The sequence below is a fragment of the Myxine glutinosa genome, chromosome 7, assembly GCF_964187855.1.
Source record: "Myxine glutinosa chromosome 7, kmMyxGlut1.1, whole genome shotgun sequence".
NCBI lineage: Eukaryota > Metazoa > Chordata > Myxini > Myxiniformes > Myxinidae > Myxine > Myxine glutinosa.
Genome location: NC_136267.1, coordinates 122,719,611 through 122,741,145, shown reverse-complemented (window position 1 = coordinate 122,741,145; position 21,535 = coordinate 122,719,611). Strand labels below are relative to the sequence as shown.

General features: G+C 42.8%; 1 protein-coding gene across 1 annotated transcript in view; it reads left to right on the top strand.

Annotated features, from left to right (window-relative positions):
• LOC137413698 (uncharacterized) overlaps positions 1-21,535 on the top strand; it is an 85,928-nt gene that overhangs the window by 20,818 nt on the left and 43,575 nt on the right. Inside the window, exons 4-7 of the mRNA XM_078782243.1 lie at positions 5,694-7,338; positions 11,818-11,984; positions 14,727-14,910; positions 15,086-15,277. Of these exons, the coding sequence (XP_078638369.1) occupies positions 5,694-7,338; positions 11,818-11,984; positions 14,727-14,910; positions 15,086-15,277 (2,188 nt within the window). The remainder of the gene's footprint in view (positions 1-5,693; positions 7,339-11,817; positions 11,985-14,726; positions 14,911-15,085; positions 15,278-21,535) is intronic.

Below are 21,535 nucleotides of genomic sequence, written 5' to 3'. Positions count from 1 at the left end.
GCAATTGTGCAGGATACTGTCTTGTATTTATGTGTCAAGTTTTAGAACAAACAGCCAGGTGATGAGGGAGAAGCAGCAAAAATTGGAAAATGTTAACGGATGGATGGACGGACAGACAAACACCCGTACATCACGACCCATTTTAAAAGTACATCTCTTCGAGAATCGAGATGAGATAATTTTAAAATGGAATATATCTTTCAATCCTGACAAATCTCACACGCTCACAATCTCTCTTCAAAAGGACCATCTGGCAAGGACCATCTTTCTTCAAAAGGACCACTATAGTCAGATAAACAACAACAACAACAACAACATGCATTTTAAAGGCCATTTTCCCTGCCAGAGCGGGGGTTTGCCTTGCGGTCCACATGACAATCTTCTCCATTTTGCCCTATTTTCTGCATCTCTCCTTGTTAACCCCCTTGCCCGCATTTCTTCTTCCACCATCTTTAGCCAAGTCTTTCTCGGTCTTCCCCGTCTTCTACTTCCTTCTACATTCATTTCCATCACTCTTCTCAACCAGTCACTTTCATCCTTCCTCAACACATGACCAAACCATCTCAACCTGTTCCTCTTCACAGCATCAATCACAGGCTCTATTCCCATCATCTTTCGCAATTCATCATTTGTCTTCCTCTCTCTCAAAGATATTCCGCACATCCGTCGAACCATTCGCATTTCCACCCTTTCCAACCTTCGTTGCTGCTCTACGTCCATTACCCATGTCTCGCTCCCATAAATCATAACACTTCTCACACATGCAGCATACACCTTTTCCTTCAGCTTCAACAACACCCCCCTCATCATCAGCATGCCACTCAATTCCCGAAACTTCTTCCATGCACATCTCACTCGAGCAACCGTTGCCGAGTCTGATCCACCTTCTCCATTCAGCATGTCTCCGAGGTCGCAAAATGTTTTCACACCTTCCAGCTTCACGCCGTCTCCAAGATCCAACTCAACATTTCCTCCATCTGCAGCTCCCTCTGTGCACACCTTACATTTGAATGTAGCTGCCACACTGGTTAATGACCCTCTCAGACCACTACATTTTTGATGAACCCACTCAGCGCACATTGTACACTGAATGGAGTTCACTCCGACACCCTTCCTACACACAGCACAGGGCCACTTCCCAGTTCTTTCCACCTCACCACATGCTTTACCACTTCCATCACCTTCGTCTTTCCGATATTCACCTTCAGACCTTTTGTCTCCATACATTCCTTCCACGTGTTCGTCTTTTCCTTCAGTCCATCCATACTTTCCGCAATCAACACCAGATCATCTGCATACAACAACTCCCACGGTAAACCCTCCTTTACGTTCTGAGCCAGCACCTCCATCACAGCTACAAATAGTAGTGGACTTAGTACCGACCCCTGATGCACTCACACCTTCACCTCAAACTCACCACTGTTCCCGTCCTTCGTCCTTACAGCTGTGCGCACTCTTTTGTACATTGCCATCACTACTCTGATCAACCATTCCTCCACTCCTAACTTCCTCAATGCCCATGTCAATACTTTGCGTGGAACCCGATCAAATGCTTTCTCCAGATCAACAAACCCAAGAAACAACTTCTTCCTCTTCTCCATGTACTTCTCCTGCAACTGCCTCACAATGAAAAGCGCGTCTGTCGTTCCTCTTCCTGGCATGAATCCAAACTGCATTTCGTCGATCTTCACTTTCTTCCTTATCCTCCTCTCCAACACCCTTTCCAATACCTTCATTCCATGCTCCAATAACTTTATCGCTCGGTACGAGCCACACTCCAGAGGGTCACCTTTCCCCTGGTATAGAGGGACGAGGGTACTCAGTTCCCAATCCACTGGAATGCGGCCTTGTTTCACCACCAGATTACAGATCTCTGTCATTCTCTTCACACCCCAACTTCCTGCTGCCTTCAACATATCTCCCACAACTCCCGTCGGCCCTCCCGCTTTTCTACCCTTCATTGCTTTTATCGCTTCCTCAACTTCCTTCTCAGTTATCTTCTCTGCCGGTCCTAAAACTGGGTTACTCTCTATGTTGCCATCCCATTCATTCTCTGTATTCAACAGCATTTCCATATATCTTTTCCATCTTCCTTTAATTCCATCTGGGTCGACAACGATTTGTCCCACTTCATCCTTCAAGCAACTCACCCCCATCACATCACACCTCTCTTTCGCTATCTGCTTTGCAATCCTGAATACTGCTTTCTGACCTTCTTCCGAATCCAAGCGTTCTCCGAACATTTTCCTACATGCCTCCTGCGCCTTTGCTACCTCTTTCTTTGCAGCCGTCCTGGCTGCCTTATAACTTTCATGCTCTGCTGTTTCTGCTCCCGTACCCTTCGCCTTCTGCCACTCCTTGAACTTCTTCCTCTTCTCGTCAATCCTCTTTCCAACTTCATCATCCCACCACCATGTTTCCGAGTGCCTCGGTGGTCCTTTTGTCCATCCACATACCTCACCAATGGCTCCCAACAGACTAGCTTTCATTGACATCCAACCACTTTCAAGCTCAACCACATCATCCTCGACCCTACTCAGCCTCTCGTTTAATGCCTCCCTTACTGTCACCTCTTTCAACCTCCACACCTTCATTCTTGGTTGGTACTTCACCCGCCGAGCTCTCCTCGCACCTTTCACCCTTACGTCGCAGACAACTAAGTGGTGCTGTGAAACAGCCTCCTCCCCCGGGATCACCTTTGTGTCCCGGAGGTGCCCCCTATCTCGCCTACGCACCATCAGGTAGTCAACGGTTGTCGTCGACCCACCTGACATGTATGTAACAAGCTTATTATCCTCTTTCTGGAACTGAGTATTACAAATCAACAAATCAGCTCCATCAGCAAACTCCAAAATCCTTTCACCTTCTCCATTTCTCACACCATATCCGTAACCCCCATGAACTCTGTCCAAACCATCCATACTCCTTCCCACATGTCCATTTAGGTCTCCTCCTACCACAACAACTTCCTCATCTTTCACGTTTTCCATCAGCTTCTCTATCGCACACCAGAACTTGTCCTTCTCTTCATCGCTTCAACCAACCTGCAGAGCATATCCCGAGATGACGTTCACCAAGAGCTTTCCAATCATCATTTTCACCATCATCAACCTATCACTCACTCTAGTCACATTCACCACACTGTCTACAAACTCCTCAGAAAACAGGACACCAACACCATTCACGCCCTCCGGGCACCCTTGCCACACAAACTTGTATTTCTGTCCCTGCCTACCCTTCACCATTCTCACACCACTTCCCTTCCATCTCGTCTCTTGCACACAACATATGTCCACTCTTCTTCTGACCAATACTTCCACCACTTCTCCTGATCTCCCTGTCATTGTCCCTACATTCCATGTCCCAAACCTCAGAAACCGATCTCCACTTCGGGCTGTACCCTGCCCACATGTAGTTGTAATTGTCATGGTTCTCTTTTTGAGGCAATGTTTTTATGGCCGGATGCCCTTCCTGACGCCAACCCTCTTAGTCGCCTCGCCTATAGTCGCCTATAGTCAGATAAAGATGTCTTGAAATGAAATGAAAAGTAGAAGACCTGGAAGAGCAAAAAGTAAAAGAAGGGAACAGGTTGTGGTAAAACGTAGAATGAAAGAATTGAATAACTAGAGCAATGCGACTGTGCCGCCAATATGCCTCCGCATAGTCCCACAACAGGTAGATGTCCTCGTTCACTGTCCTAAAAATAAACAAGTTTGATTCAAATCCCTTCAGCTATTTTCAAGTATCACATTTTCACCAGCCATGACAGGTTTCTCATCGATCAGTAAAGTGGTTTCAGGAAAGGGATTATTTTTAAATATCGGCTTTCAAGCTAATATGTCTGCTATACCACGTGACATATGACCTTAAAAATGTACACTCTGCATATGTATGGGTAGGGACCACGTTTGTGAAGTTTTGTGTTGATTGGATATGGTTCGTTTTTCTATCCAAGATGGCTGCCAAACCAAACCACATGACCTACGACATCATCATTTTCAAACTATATGCAACAGTGCTGTCAGATGATATTTGTAAAATTTCGCATCGATATGGTAAGCTGTTTCAGAGATATAATTATTTAATATTTGCCTTCAATCCAATATGACTGCCAAACCACGTGACCTATGATGTCATAAATTCCATATTTCAATACAAATGAGTCATAGATCATGTGCATGCGATTTCAGATTTTTTGGGATAAGTAATTCGATTGAAACATCTTTGGCTGGTACACCACTTCGTCTATTATGCCATCATTATCATGCTTTTGTTCCCCTTTGGGAGTACTTGACAATGTGCCAAGTTTCAAATTTGTCCATTTCAGCGGTTTCCAATAAATAATTTTGTGTAAGAAAATTAGACATGTGGTTGCTGAGAAAAACGAGGTTAGCTCGTACGGACGGACGGACAACCCCAAAACATAATGCATCCGGCCACCTTCAGGGGCAGAGGCCTAAATAGAGATTGTGGAGTTTTCATTATTCATGCGAATTACAAAGCATAAAACAGTAGGCTACAGTGTAGTTCATGATGCCTTCAGGTAAGAAGTGGAGTTTTAAAATGGCAGCAAATTGACCTTTTAAATTCACCATTTGAAGAGTTTTACTGCTTTAGGGCAAGACATTTAATGTGGGGTTGTGGAACCTGTTTGGCTAGAGAAAACATGTATTGTAAAAATAAAAAAGTGCGAAGCATTCAAAATATCATCCACAGCAAACAATCGGGACCACTGTGTGTTGTGTACATGTGGAGTTAGGCGGACCTAAACCAAAATCGAATCAATGCGTCCTTGTCACACACCTAACCTGTCCACCAACTTTCATCCGAATCTGTCCATAACTTTTTGTGATATCCTGCTCAGAGAGCCAAATAAACAAATCGGGGTGAAAAGACAACCTCCATCCAACATTGGTGGTGGAGGTAATATTGTATTATTATAAAAGAAACATACAGTTGGAGGTTCACAAATTAAAATCTCTCTTTATTCATAAGAGGTGGTAATCATCCTTTGAATGGATGGACCTCAAAACCCCAACAACAACAGCAGCATCTATACTAGCAAACATATACTTTATGTAAGTAATAACCATTCTGAAGAATACTTGGGTCAAGGTTTTAATTCCCTTACATCCAAGAGATAATTATTACATGATTTGAGCATTAATGATTTGCATGCTAAATTTCGAGAAACTGACCTCGTCTTAAAGTAATTCCACATTGGTGTTGGAAAAAAAAAAAGATAGATATTTTATTGTTATGTTTTTTTTTGTTTGTTTTTTTTTTGGATACATAATCGAGGCTCGTGAAAGAGCTAACATTTATCACACAAACAAATCAAACAGACAAACAAACAAAGTATATAAAAAGGGGAGCGGTAGACAAGATGGGGAGAGAAGGGGAAGCACATAAACACAACATTTGAGAGCAGGGACATCGGGAATGTGTGGGAGGGAGAGGGCTTGGGGGGAGGCGGCGTGGGAAGGGGGGGAAGTGGGAGAAGTATAAACACCAAGGACTTCCAGGAAAGAAGTTGGTATTTCAAAAAAGTGGATTTGGGGTGAAATTAGCGGGGGTGGAAAAGATCAAGGTTTTGGATGGGGGAAGATAAGAGATTATCAGAAAGTATCTGTTTTACTACTGTTTACTTGACATTGTCTCATAACTTGTCTTCTGTTCTCCTTTGCTCTCAGAGATCAAAAAGCAAAAACAGGCTGATGCAACAGCAGGTCCACAAAGTAACAGACAAGAAGGAGATCAAGTTGAAGGAAAAGAATTCTATGGAAAAGGCTTGGAAAAGGCTGCTTTCGACGAACTGCAAGAAGACTGGGCCCGGCTCAGAAAAGGTTTCAACCATGTAATTCCCAAGTTTCACGAGTTTGAAAAAGCAGCATTGGAACTGCCAGAGGATGACGAAGACCCCCCACCAAGACCACGTCCACTAATTGTGGGGCGAAAGGCAATTCAGCATGCAGCTCCGAAAAAGCCTGTCATCAAGTCTGTTTTACGTGGTCCTGCAGTCCCCACCAAGCCTGTAGCAGATGCTCATGCAGGCCCAGCCAAGCCGGTTGTTGGTGCTCTTGCAGCCCCTGCCAAACCCTCTTTAGGTGTTCTTCGTCCAGCTAAGCCCATGGCAATAGCTCTTGCAGGTGGTCCTGTCCCACCAAAGCCAGCAGCTGGTGGTCCTGTCCCACCAAAGCCAGCAGCCGGTGGTCCTGTCCCACCAAAGCCAGCAGCCGGTGGTCCTGTCCCACCAAAGCCAGCGGCAGGTGCTCATGTCCAACCAAAGCCAGCAGCAGGTGCTCATGTCCAACCAAAGCGAGTGGCCGGTGCTCCAGCCCTACCAAAGCCAGCAGCCGGTGCTCCAGCCCCTCCAAAGCCAGCTGCACATGCTCCAGCTCCTCCAAAGCCAGCTGCACATGCTCCAGCCCCACCAAAGCCAGCTGCACATGCTCCTGCCCCACCAAAGCCAGCTGCACGTGCTCCAGCCCCCCCAAAGCCAGCTGCACGTGCTCCAGCCCCCCCAAAGCCAGCTGCACGTGCTCCAGCCCCCCCAAAGCATGCGGCCGGTTTTCCAGCCCCACCAAAGCCAGCGGCCGGTGCTCCAGCCCCACCAAACCTAGCAGCCGGTGCTCCTGCCCCACCAAAGCCAGCGGCCGGTGCTCCTGCCCCACCAAAGCCAGCGGCCGGTGCTCCAGGCCCTCCAAAGCCAGCGGCCGGTGGTCCTGTCCCACCAAAGCCGGCAGCAGTTGCTCCTGCCCCACCAAAGCCAGCGGCACGTGCTGCTGCCCCACCAAAGCCAGCTGCACGTGCTCCTGTCCCACCAAAGCCAGCTGCACGTGCTCCTGCCCCACCAAAGCCAGCGGCAGGTGCTCCAGCCCCACGAAAGCCAGCGGCCGGTGCTCCAGCCCCACCAAAGCCGGCGGCCGGTGCTCCAGCCCCACCAAAGCCGGCAGCAGGTGCTCCTGCCCCACCAAAGCCAGCTGCACGTGCTCCTGCCCCACCAAAGCCAGCAGTAGGTGCTCCTGTCCCACCAATGCCAGCAGTAGGTGCTCCTGTCCCACCAAAGCGAGCGGCAGTTTTCCCAGCGCCTCTCCAAATTGCAGCAGTACAGCCAAATGCAGAAGACCAGAAGATTCCCAAAAACGATTTGGATGACGAAAACCAAAAGGAAGGTATAATGCTGTTGCAGCGCCACCTGTTTGATCATTGGGGTGAAGATCTGTTGTTGGAAGAAAAACAGAAAGCACTGGAAGATTTCTCTTTATATGGCTATAATGCTTACCTCAGCGACCAACTTTCTCAAGATCGTGACATCCCCGACTACAGACCTGTACGGTATGACCATCACACCAGGCCAATTATTACCATCGATTTTCTGTTTTATTTTTTCCAATGTTGTGGTTGCAATAGTTTGTAATAATGGTATAATGTATATACTCGTATAGTGGTAGTGCACTCTTTTCCATTTGAATACCCACCAATTGAAGTTCAACAACTTTAAAATCCTGCTCAGTAAACCACTCTTGCCACTTCAAATATCACCAATTAAAATAGGCTTAAGTGTTTTTTTAATGTATGAGCTATTGTCTCTGTATAGCATATATGGCAATATTTACCTCTGCCACCGAAGGTGGATGGAGGTTATGTTTCACCCCCGTCTGTTTGTTATAACGAAAATTGAAAATTTTCGATATACGTCGGGCTGTCTCACTTGTTTGTGTGTTTGTCTGTTTTGTCTGTAAGTCTGAAGAAAACGGGGAGGCTGTCAATGTCATTTGACTATATAGGTCAAAGGCGATATCTCAGCCATCCTTTGAGCTAGGCAGCTGAAATTTGGACACAATAGTGAACAAGTGTTTTGGCCCGGAAGGCTATCTTTTTATTTTTTGATTAATCAAAGAATTAATTAATTGCTTAATTATTATTGATTTATTAACTACTTGTATATTTTCTTTCTCATCTGGACAATATCTCGGGCACCTTTTAAACGAGTAAGCTGAATTTGGACATGACGGTGAACAAGTGATTTGGCTATAAAGAGTATTTTTCATTTATTGATTAACTAATCAATCGATTAATTATTTATTTTTTCGATTAACTACCTGATTTTCAAAAAGTCACACATTCGGATGAATTAGTGGTGGTTTAGGTATGCTATTAGACAATTGATTAAGAAATTAATTATTTTACGATTTTTATTTATTTTGTTTTAATTAAACAATTACTCAATTAATCAATTATTGATTCTCTTGATTCTGTCATACCTGTCAGGCTATATCAATTGACATCTTCTTGTCTGTTTGTAAACAACAGACAGACAAACAAACAAACATCTGATTTGTACGAAATTTGGTGGAGAGGTTGGGTATGTGACATGGCCGAAATGATTCGATTTTGGTGAAGATCCGGATCCGGATCCGGATCTGTATCAGAGAATTTTGTATTCGTAGTCAGATAGTCAGATGTAGTCCCTGTACTGGAGTTCAAAGGGAGGTGTATCGCATGTATTCCGAGCGTGTTGAACAACTTGAAGCCCAGTTGAGTCTGATGCTGACAACTCACCAGAGAAACCAGACAGCAATGTGCCATCACATCGATCAGCAAGACAGAGGTAGGGTCTGCACTACACTGAGGACACAGAAGAGGGACAAGATACTATAAAAGCACCATCTGGAAACACAGAATATGGAGAAGATGAACAACCATCAACAATGATTGTTGAAGAAGATGAACAACAACCATCAGTGCTCCTGTTACATGCTATACCTGATCTCTCGGCTGAAAAGGATAATATCAATCAGGTTTTATTCGTCTTCAAGGAAGATGTCAGTACTGGTTTGCGAGCTGCATGTCAAGGGAGTATGGACAATGAGAATGTGACTCTAGCAAGGGCCTCAAAGATATGTCACTGTGGTCTATTTACTCCTGAACCCCTGTTTCAAGGCACATCTCAATATATCGATCATTTAATCTGGAAAATTGTTATTGGCCACAACATCATAGTAATTGACTAAGTAAACCATTAATTAGGACTATTTTAGCAATTTCGGGTCAAATTTGATCTTTACCTTGACCTTGGATCATAAACATTATTTCACCACTAGATTCCTTACCCTAAAAAAAACCCAGAAAGAAGTATTATTTGTTACTCTGACTTTTAGTTCAAAAGTTATGAAATATCCACTTTCCAATGGTGGCCATATTGCATTAGGCCGATGCGAGGGGTTCCTGGCCCAAAATTTTGGGCACCTTTAGGAAAGTGTTTTAGTATGTTCCAACCTTGTTATATACCAATTTTGACACTTTTGGCATCAGGCTCAGGAACTTCTTTCAGGCTTATTGACGGCATTAAGAGGAGATGAAAGGATTCCGTTGAGTGCCACACACCGGCTACGAGAATAGAGGAAGTCAGTAAGCCATGTGTGGAGTAAGCATGCCATAGGCAGAGAGTTTGGAGGGCAGGATGCCAGACTATCAAAATCACAAGATATATCCAGACAGACAGACCTGATCTGATGTCTGACATTAAGGGCCTCTATCCATTTTTGGGAGAGTAGAAGCAGCATGTCCAAGGTGGAGTAACTTGTCTGAAACCAAATTGATGATCTAAGATGAGGTTGTTGAAGAAAAATGATTTCCTACCAACTGCGATTATGGATTCCAAGACCTTGCTGATGATTGGAAGTAATCTGATCGGTCTATCATTAAGGGAATTCGTTTTTGCACCTTTTACCTCACCTGGAACGTAGTTCCTTGGAGCTCATGGGATGGCGAATCATTCGTCCAGCAGTCTATCAGTTTTTAAACACTCGCAACTTCTTCTCTGAAACTGCTGATGGGATTTGTGATCAAACTTGGCTGAAATTATACTTTGTCTGTTGCAACTCAAGTTTGTGCACGGCATCAACAAAATCGGTGTCTAAGGGGGTCCACCGGGTATCAAAATGGGTCCAGGCGACCCCTGATATGACCCCAAAATGACCCCCCTCAAATAGGAATTTGCTTTTTTCTCTGAAGCTACACACACAGCTTCGGTGAAACTTGACCACAACCTTCATCACCCGTGATGTACCAAAGTTTGCTCACGGCATTAAAAAAATCGGGGTATAAATGGGTCGACGGGAGGCGGGGGGGGGGGGGGGTAAAAGTGGGTCCAGGTTTGACTCCCCCCCCTCCCCCTTCCAAAAAAAATAGGTATTTGTTTTCTTCTCTGAAACTACACACAAGATTTTGATGAAACTTGACAACAACATTCTGTTCATCACCCGTGATGTACCAAAGTTTGTTCACAGCATTAAATAAATCGAGGTCTAAGTAGGTCTACGGGGGGGGGGGGGGATTGAGCCCCCCAAAGTAGATATTTGTTTTCTTCTCCGAAACTACACACACTATTTCAATGAAACTTGAACACAACCTTAATCACCCAAGGTGCAGCAAAGATTGTTCACAACATTAGAAAAATCGGGAATCGGGGTCTACGGGTTGGGGGGGGGGGGGGGAGGGAGGGAGAGGAAGAGGTGGGGGGGGCGTATTTTTGGTTCCTCAAGTTTCAGATTCCTCACGTTTTTTTTGGTTTGTTTAAAGTCTTATGATTACGTTGGTATGATTCTACATGCTTCCCTGTCTCCTAGAAACCATTAAAATTGGTTTAAAATACCGGGATACGGTTTAAAACACTACTTTTAGTCATGTAGTATACTGCTTTACTCTACCAGGTGAGTGCCCAGGGGTATTGCTCCTATTTTCATGTGATGCAGTGATTTTGGCTAATTTACAGGATAGAACATTACCTAGGGCAAATTATTGTGTGAAAAGGGGAGGGAGATAATGTGAGAGAGCAGCAGAGCAGGTTTTTATGGAACATGAGTTAATGCCATCCAGTCTAGCAGCAGAGTCAGGGTTTAGGGTTGCAAAAACCTTCTCCACCTTCTCAGGTGCAAAAGACAGAGTCCAGGAGCAGTTGGATACAATAGGGAATTATGGGTATTGGGTGTCGAGCATGAGGGCTTTGGGACACAATATTTCGAAGGAAATACAGAATTGAGGCATTCGGCCTTCGCACGAGCGGAGTCGGCTGTGGTGCCATTTGAAGAGAGGGATGGGATGAAAGGAGAGCATACACTAGAGCCAGACCTAACGAGGCGCCATCAGGCTTTAGAGGAGGGAGACACGTTTGAAAGTTTATTCTTAAGATTGGACAGATGTTATTTTCTGGCTCTCCTGAGAGTGGACACACACTTGTTGAGGAATTTTTGGAATGCACTGAGATTACCTTCGGTCAGATTTGCCTTCCAGGAAGAGAAGGCAAGTTATTTAAGAGAAACTGCTTCACCACAGGATTCAAGTGTAACTTTGGTGGGAAGAAGGGTAGGATAAGTGAAGACGAGAATGGATGAATCTGTGAATGCTTTTGGAGGCACCTGAGAGATTATTTCCTTCATTGAGTAAACTTGTCAGTGTTATCTTCATGAATCAATGTGGCTCTGTGGAATAATGTTGAAAAATAATGGGGTAGGCGCAAGAGCACATAAGAGATCTACTGGGGTTAAGGAGAGGTGAGGTGAGGAATAGAGTTTTCAACAAGCATTCAAATTTTCAAAATTTCAAATTCAAAAATTCCTTTTCAAAAAGGGAAAGACAGACATTAACTTATTGTCAGAGGCATGGATTATACTCGTAGTGGTATTCTCACTCAGCATTTACAAGTTCCTTACAACGAGTGATCAAAGTATTTATTGTATAGTACACTTTGTGTTGCGGTTTCGTAATTGTAAGCAGTTTCATGTGATGCGTGTCTCGATGTTGTGTACACAGGTGCAAACGAAGGAGTTATACTTTGTCACTGCCACATGTCAGTGTGGTGCTGACGATGGGAAATGATGCGCTGTCTGTGGTGTTGCGCTCCCTGCATTCGGTCCTCCGTAACACACCGATACGCTTGTTGAGTGAGGTCATCCTGTTGGACGGTTCAGCCATCCAATGTATGTACAACAGGTTGGTTTAAATAAATCAGGTTTAAATGTGGTAGGATCCGTTAAGATGAATATATATATATATATATTTCTTCCGTGCATTATTTGTTTAAATGATTATTTGTCTTAATGGGAATTATAATGTGCATACAGTGCCCCCCCCCCCCCCCCCCCATAAGTATTGGAACAGTGAAGTCAGATTTTGTATTGTTGCTTTGTACTCAAGAAATTAGGATTTGAGATAAAAAGATTAATATGAGGCAAGAGTACAGGTCAGCTTTTATTTCTTGGTATTTATATACATATACGTAGTGTGTTCAAAAAGTATCCGACCTTTATTTTTCGTGCGTAAAAAAAAAGAAGCTAGGGAGGCGTTGATTGGTGCACGTATGTAGGCGATCCTAATGCGCACGCGTGAATTTTTTCCCACCTGCAGAAGCTGTCATTCGACGGCAGACCGCCGATGAGTGAGGACATGTAAGTGAGCGCCGTCGGATTTTCGTTGTTGACAAAATGACGGAAAAACTTGAACAACGCTACTGCATCAAATTTTGTGTAAAGCTTGGCGATTCCCAAGTGGAAACGATCCGCAAGATTCAACACCGTTCATTCCATTATGAAGGAGGATTAGCCGTTGCTTTTTTCTTGGGAATCTGCCTTTGGAGTCAGTAGGGATAAACCAACATGAAGACCAGCGAAATGACTATGAAAGAAACGCAAGAAATTTGGAAGCTGAACGAATAGAATAATTCAATTATAATTCAAGAATAATTCAAGAATAATTCAATAGCACAACAATTGGCATAGCAAATACAACAATTTGGAATGTATTGAAAAGTAAAGAGTATACTGAGTATACTATATAACGACTATACTTGAGCAATATATAATGGCCAGGTCGGAAAGGAGAACAACTGCATTTGATGATGGAAAAATCATCAGATCTTTGAAGAAAACCCTGAAGCAATTCTCAGTGACATCACCAACAACCTCCAGGGTGCATGGGGTTAAAGTATCACAATAATACCGTTCGCAGAAGACTTCGGCAGCAGAATTACAAAAGCTACACCACAATATGCATACCTCTCATCAGCACAAAAATTGGAAAGGCCAGATTAGAATTTACCAAGAAGTCCAGAGGTGAGCCAGTAGAGTTCTGATGATGTAACTAATGATGGCAGCAGCAGAATTAATTCAGAAGTGTACAGGAACATTTTGTCTGCCTATGTACAAGAAAATGCCTCTAACTCATTGGGTGACCCTTCACCATACATCAAGCAATGACCATAACATACTGCCAACACAACTAAGGAGTTCATCAGGGGAAAAAGTGGAAGGTTTTAGACTGACCAAGTCAATCCTCCTGATTTAAATCCAATGGAGCATGCATTTCATTTTCTGAAGAGGAGACTAAAGTCAGAAAGCCCCCAAAACCAACAACAACAGAAAATGGCTGCAGTAAAGGCTTTGCAAAGCATCTCAAAAGAAGATACCAAGAGTTTGGTGATGTCAATGCATCACAGACTCGATTCAGGTAATGCACACAAGCGATATGTAACCGAATACAAACTATTATACTACTTTCATTTACTTTAAGTTAATCTGTTCCAATACTTATGCTTACCTGAAATGGGGGAGACTGAACATAAAAAGTGCTATTGTTCTGCAATGGTAATACAAAAAAAAATACCAATAAATATAAGCTGACCTTCTGCACTCTTGCCTCATATTCATCTTTTGATCTCAAATCCAAATTTCTCGAGTATGTAGAAATTATGACAAATTTGACTTCACTGTTCTAATACTTATGGAGGGCACTGTATCTTTGCGCCAGCACTCACATATCTAGCTGGGTGTGGGTTTCTCTATTTTTATGCCTCCGGCGACGGAATATTATGTTTTCGGGTTGTCCATCCATACGGGCTAAACCTCGTTTTTCTCAGCAACCATATGTCCGATTGAGACGAAACTTTCAGGGTAAGAGTGACACCCATGCAGAATGTTTTTACGATAATTGTGACGTCATAGGTCACGTGGTATGGCAGCCATCTTGGATTAAAAGCAAATAATTAAAAAATTCTCGGAAACCGCTGAATGGAACAACTTGAAACTTGACACATTGTCAAGTATTCCCAATGGGGAACAAAAGCTTGATAATGATGACATCATAGGTGAAGTGGTATACCACCGTTTAGAGGCCATTTTTCCCCGCAAAGCAGGGGTTGGCCTTTACCAGTCAAAAATGTTTTAATCGAATTCCTTATCCTAAAAATCTGAAATTGCATGCTCATGATCTATGACCCATTTGTATTGAAATATTAAATTTATGACATCATAGGTCACATGGTTTGGCAGCCATATTGGGTTGAAGGAAAATATTAAATAATTATATCTCTGAAACCGCTCACCCTATCGATGCGAATTTTTACAAATATCATCAAACAGCACTGTTGCATATCGTTTGAAACTGATGATGTCATAGGTCACGTGGTTTGGCAACCATCTTGGATAGAAAAACGAACCTTATCCTATCAACACGAAACTTCACAAACGTGATCCCCTACCCATACATATGCAGAGTGATGGCATATACCTGTTGTGGGACTATGTGGAGGCATATTGGCGACACAGTCGCATTGTTCTAGTTTTGTTATGAATTAAAGGCTCATGCATTGTTCAGAGGATTGTAAATCTGACCTCTGACATTTCACCCTCCCATTTTCCACATGATTTTCACCATTTACAATCCAGCCGAGGTGACATCTGAGTTGCCAAATGCAGCAATGCTACTGACAAAGGAGTGGAAGGTCATGATACGTGTGCTGCAGTTGTCCAAAAACAAAGGAAGAAACTATGCCCGCAATGTTGGCATTAGAGAGGCCATTGGCCCAGTAGTGGCTATTTTTGATGCACATGTGGAATTTGGGTTTGACTGGTGAGTAGAGACATGTGATGCTTAATTACACTGAGAAGGGTAAAGGATGCTGGTTATTAGGAAGTGTCTGTTTTGATATAGTGTCTTGGAAGTGTCAAACTCACTGTATCTTCAAGAGGACTGGAACATCACACTTTAAGATAATTTTCCCCCATCCATATCCTCGATTATGCAGGGTAGAACCTCTTTTGATAGAGATCAAAGCCAATACATCCACCATTGCTGCCCCAGCCATGGACCAGACAGCCTATGATGACCTTTCTGTACAAGAGATGATACCAATACCACAAGGCCTGAACTGGAGACTCATGACTGTACCATTTGCAACAATGGGTGCTTCCACAACTGACCCCAGCTCAAACTTCCTGTAAGTCAGCAACATTAGAGTAATGTCTGTACAGATTCTCCCAAATAGGAAATGTGGGAAAAGATTCCCCCCTTGTAGATATCCTCCTTTGTCCTTTAGTTCTTGATACTCAACATTGTTATCCCCTGCCGCTCCGACAAGGTCCGACAAGGACATTGAAATGAGCTCCCTCTGACGGACCGACAATCTGTCCATGTACTTTTGTTCAAAGACCGTTGAACGTTTAGCTTTCATATTGCAGATATCTATTCCACATGACATTATTTCAACCTGATTAGATCACTGCTGTGGTTGGCTGAATTATCAGTAACTTCTTAACTATGTTTGTGTACGCGATATTTCAAAAACTTAAAGATTTAGCTTTCATATTACACAGATCTATTCCTCATACTACCCTCTCTGTGGTTCGGATCGTCCATGAGCCTCCATCTCTGTTTCAGGAAAAACCTTTTTTAACCGCAATGGAAAATGAAAATTGACACTCGTGTCATTTCCATTTATCAGTAAATTCCACCCCATTTGTAGTATGAGCCTTCACTTGGATGGAAAAGTTGGACATGATAGTCAGCTGACTGTGTTCAGTTAACTAGGCTCTTACCCTGTTGTGATGTATCCTTTATGATGCATGATTTGTATATCGAAGGAGCATTTGAATGAGGGTGTGAGAATGGTATGAAGAGTGAAATGTCCTATGTCCTATGGAACATGTCCTATGGCCTATGGGACTGACAGTGGGCCAAACATGAAGGGAATTAATGAATGGAAAAACGCTGAGGGAGGAGGGGAGGACACCCTGAAACTATCAAGACGGTTGAGTTAGGAAAGGCTAAGGGCAGAAGTGGAGATGACAAGAGATGTCGACAAGACATGACAAGACAAGACAGTACATGGTGGTGTACTGCTTACAGTCCTAGAGGGAAGAGTGAGACAGAACACCCAATTTAAGGTGGGTCCTTAGACAGGAAAAGTGTAGAATAAACCAGTTGGGGTGTTGGGGTGTTCAGGCAGCCTGGATTTTAAAAGCTTAATCTGGAGGAAGATGAAAACACATCCATCTTGGAGTTGCCGAGGAGAAATGGAGGACTGACATTTGATTGGTGTACTTGACCTACTTTTTTCAGATTGTGACCAAATTAACAAAAAACTCATTTTTGATCATAACTTTAAGATTTTCACTTTTCACTTTCACTTTCACTTTTTTATTTTAAGATAATCACTTTTCCTCTGAGTTTCATGGTTGTGTTTACACCCCATGTGTTTACACCCAAGTACACTCCATGTAAAGTTTTGACTTTTTCAACATATTTCAACATACAGCTATTTGATCTTCATTTCAACAATATTGATAGATAAAGGTGATATAATATAACAAATGTCATGAAACATTTACATTTTGTAGTCCATTGTATAATTTAAATAAACATAAATGCAAATTTCGCATGTGGAAAAAGTAAGTACACCGCATGAAATGTTTACCTTCGCAAAAGCGGAAGGTTATGTTTTGATCGCTGTGTATTTATTTGTATGTCTGTGTGTGTGTGTGTGTGTGTGTGTGTGTATGTTATTCGCATAACTCAAAAAGTATTCAACCGATTCGCATGAAATTTGGTGGGATGATAGGTTATTATCCGGGAACCATTTGATTAGATTTTGGAATCGATCGGGTCAAAGGTCAAGGTCAAGGTCATGAAAAGGTCAAAATCGTCTTTTTACCATAGCGCGGTCAATTTGTGTCCAATTTGTATGAAACTAATGCCAAAATGTTCAGAATTCAATGCCCAATCTTGTGATATGCGACATGACACTCTGACGTCATAACCCTTGTGTAGTCTTTTATTTTGGCAACAAAAGTAGCTGCGGCGAAGGTATGCGCTCTACCGAGTGCCCGTTCTAGTTTTTTATGTTTTTAACATATGTGGACATGTCAATATTTGATTTTCATTTAAACAGTATCTAGAGATAAAGGTGATCTAATCGAACAAAAAACAACTAGAACGGGCACTCGGTAGAGCGCATACCTTCGCCGCAGCTACTGTTCTGTACTTGGCATGGGAGTGTAGGGAACAGAACAGTGAACAGTTTGGTGCTGATTTCATGCAAATCGGATAAGAATTGACCGAGTTATGACAAATAAAAATACGATTTTGACCTTTTCGTGACCTTGACCTTGACCTTTGACCCGATTGCTCCCAAAATCTAATCAAATGTGTCCCGTATAATAACCAATCATCCCACCAAATTTCATGCAATTCGGTTGAATACTTTTTGAGTTATGCGAATAACATACACACACACACACACACACACACACACAGACATACAAATAAATACACAGCGATCAAAACATAACCTTCCGCTTTTGCGAAGGTAATGAAAAATTGACTTTGCAATAATTTATTCAACAAAAAATTAACAGAGATGCCATTTCCTTCTGTGGAAAAAGTAAGTACACCCTTGGCTCTAATAGGTGGTATTGCCCCCTTTGGCAGAAACAACCTCAAGTAGGCATTTCTTATAACTGTCTACCAGTCTCTGACATTGACTGGGAGAAATTTTTTCCCACTCCTCCATGCAGAATTATTTCAGCTGTGTGATGTTTGAGGGGTTTCTTGCATGCACAGCTCGTTTCAAATCCCCCCACAACATCTCGATGGGATTTAGATCCGGGCTTTGACTTGGCCATTCCAGAACCCTCCATTTCTTTCTTTTCAGCCATTCGTTGGTGGATTTACTGGTATGTTTAGGGTCATTGTCATGTTGCAAGGTCTACCTTCGGTTGAGCTTCAACTTTCCGACAGATCGCCTCACATCATCCTCAAGCACCGTCTGGTACAATGAAGAATTCATAGTGGATTATATGATGGTGAGCTGCCCAGGCCCTGATGCAGCAAAGCTGCCCCAAACCATAATATTTCCACCACCATGCTTTACAGTTGGTATCAGGTTCTTGTGGTCAAATGCTGTCTTTGGTTTTTGCCAAACATGTCTTCTGGTACTTTGGCCAAATAGCTCTACCTTTGACTCATCTGTTCAGAGCACATTGTTCCAGAAGGGCTGGTCTTTGCCTAGGTGTTCATTGGCAAACTTTAATCTTGCCCTGATGTTCTTTCTGGACAGCAAAGGTTTCCTCCTGGCACACCTCCCATGTAGATCAAATTTGTGCAGCCTCTTTCTCATGGTAGACTCGTGCACTTTGACATCAACAGTGGCAAGAGCTACCTGTAGGTCCCGTGATGACATTCTGGGGTTCTTAGAGACCTCTTTCAGCATCTTAAGGTCTGCTCTCGGGCTGAACTTGCTGGGGCGGATATTTGTTATATTATATCACCTTTATCTATCAATATTGTTGAAATGAAGATCAAATAGCTGCATGTTGAAATATGTTAAAAAGTCAAAACTTTACATGGAGTGTACTTACTTTTTCACGTGACTGTATCTATATATATATCTGTGCAGTGTCTGTCCTGTCCTATGTTGTCCTGTATTGTCCTGTATTGTCCTGTCACTGAACTACTTTCTCAAACTTTTGTGAAATCGTACCAAACTTCTGGCATGCACATATCTCTCCCGTCGGTATGTCCTAAGGGTATTTCTTTTGAAAAATGTTCGATTTTTTTTTTGGGGGGGGGGAAGTTTTGGGGGAATTTTTTTTTTTCAACTTCAATTGTTTATAAAATGTGTTATCATGTATATTACAAATACATTTGTGCAAAATAATTGTTTGAATTATGATTGGTTTAAACCATGACAAAACGGCAACTCGGGTACAGTCATTTATCTACAGACTTGGCATTTACAGACTTGGCATTTAATATGGAATACTTTTTTTTTCTTGACTTGGGTTTACTTTCTTAACTCAGTATATCAATCTGGTAAGTTTATTTTAGACTTTGGTGATTTATTTGTTAAAATAACCATGTCACTGATTGTCTGTCGCAGCAAGAAGTCAACAACAGGATTATATCACAGGTGGCGTGGCAAAATGTACCGACAGGTGCATTTGATGATTGGCTTCACAGTCGGGTATACAAGGGTTGTTGCGTTCTGTATTAGTGGAAAACAACTACTGCACGTCTCCAAAAGTTATTGCCGCATCCTCTGGAGATGGTCCGTCAACTCGACAATGCTGTTTGTCATGGAGTGGTGGCTTTACGAAATTACGGCATGAAACAGCGTGCTCGGCCGTATGGCATCACTCAAGGTCAGGTGTCAAAGATCCTGAAACGAAATGCTCAGAGGGGTGTCCCTACTCCAATACCGAGGCCAGGACGTCCCCGCAGAACCACAAGGAGGGATGATCACCAGCTGCACCGGTTAGCCCGCAATGGCCGTACCAAGTCAGCTAATCGGCTTAGGGCTGAGTGGCAGCAACTGACAAATGTGCCTGTATCCAGAAGGCTAGTCAACCAACGACTGGTTCAAGCAGCCTATCATGCCAGGCGTCCCTTGAGAAAGCCACGCCTGACCAGACAACACCGCCAGCGCCGATTACAGTGGGCCAGAGAGCACTGTCAATGGCAGCCAGGACACTGGAATCACGTGATCTTCAGTGACGAGTCTAGATTTCTGGTCTATCGTCAAGATGGCCGCGTCCGAGTGCGCAGACAAGTGCATGAAGCCTACAACGAAGATTGTATAGTGCCAAGAGTCCAAGCTGGAGGTGGTGGGGTGACCGTTTGGGCTGCTTTTCATGCAGGGGGCAAAACTGACCTGGTTGTTCTGAATGGAAACCTGAACCAGTTCAAGCACAGGGCCATTCTGGAATAAACATTGCTTCCATTTGTTCGTGCAGCCTTTCGAGGAAACTTTGTCTTCCAAGATGACAATGCACGGCCTCATCGTGCTCGCATGATCCAACACTTTCTTGCTGACCGTGGTGTAGAGCATATGGAGTGGCTTGCCATGTCCCCGGATATGAATCCGATAGAGAACTTGTGGGCAGAATTAACGCATCAAATCGACAACTTGGACCAGCAGCCTGCCTCTGTGCATGAATTGCAGCAGACTATTGTCACTGCATGGCAAGCGATTCCTGTCCAAACCTTGGCAAATCTCGTGAACAGCATGCCTCAATGTGTACGTGCTCTCCTGAATGCTCGTAGGGGTTACAAGAAGTACTGAACTGTAATTTTACTGTCCGTAATCCCAGTCGTAATTGAACTTTTGTTTTTGTTAAAAAAGATTTTTGCCTAATGTGCAAAATAAAGAGATACTTCTGGAAAACGCACAGAAGTTTAACACAGTACTGTCCGTGAATTGAGTTCGATATCAGTTTACATCACTTTCAAGGATCAATTTATTTGCTTTGAAATGTCAAATGTGGTTTTTATTTCTTTTAAAGGTCACATAAACAAAATCTAGAATAATTTCAACATAATTCCAATAAACTTTTGGTTCTAAGTCATCTTGAAAAGTAAGTTCAACCCACAAAAAAAATATTCCATATTAAATGCCAAGTCTGTATATATCTACACATCTGGGTAGTGTCTGTTTTGTCACTTAACGACTCCCTCAAACTTTTGTTTCCGTGGTTGTGAAGTGTTTTTAATAACGTTGTGGTGGTTTTGAATCACGTGGTGTTGAGGTATTTTGAATTACGTGGTGGTGGGGTATTTATAATTACGTGGTGGTGAGGTGCTTTTAATTATGTGGTGATACTGATGAGGTGTTTTGAATTACTTGGTGGTGAGGTGTTTTTAAATGACGTGGTGGTGAGGTGTTTTTAATTTTGTGGCTGTGAGGTGTTTTTATTACGTGTTTTATGGCTGTGAGGTGTTTTTAATTTTGTGGTGGTGAGGTGTTTTTATTACGTGTTTTATGGCTGTGAGGTGTTTTTATTACGTGTTTTATGGCTGTGAGGTGTTTTTAATACGTGTTTTATGGCTGTGAGGTGTTTTTAATGTCGTGGTGAGGTGTTTTTATCACGTGTTTTATGGCTGTGAGGTGTTTTTATTACGTGTTTTATGGCTGTGAGGTGTTTTTAATACGTGTTTTATGGCTGTGAGGTGTTTTTAATGTCGTGGTGGTGAGGTGTTTTTATTATGTGTTTTATGGCTGTGAGGTGTTTTCAATTTCGTGGTGGTGAGGTGTTTTTATTACGTGTTTTATGGCTGTGAGGTGTTTTTATTACGTGTTTTATGGCTGTGCGGTGTTTTTATTACGTGTTTTATGGCTGTGAGATGTTTTTATTATGTGTTTTATGGCTGTGAGGTGTTTTTATTTCGTATTTTATGGCTGTGAGGTGTTTTTATTACGTGT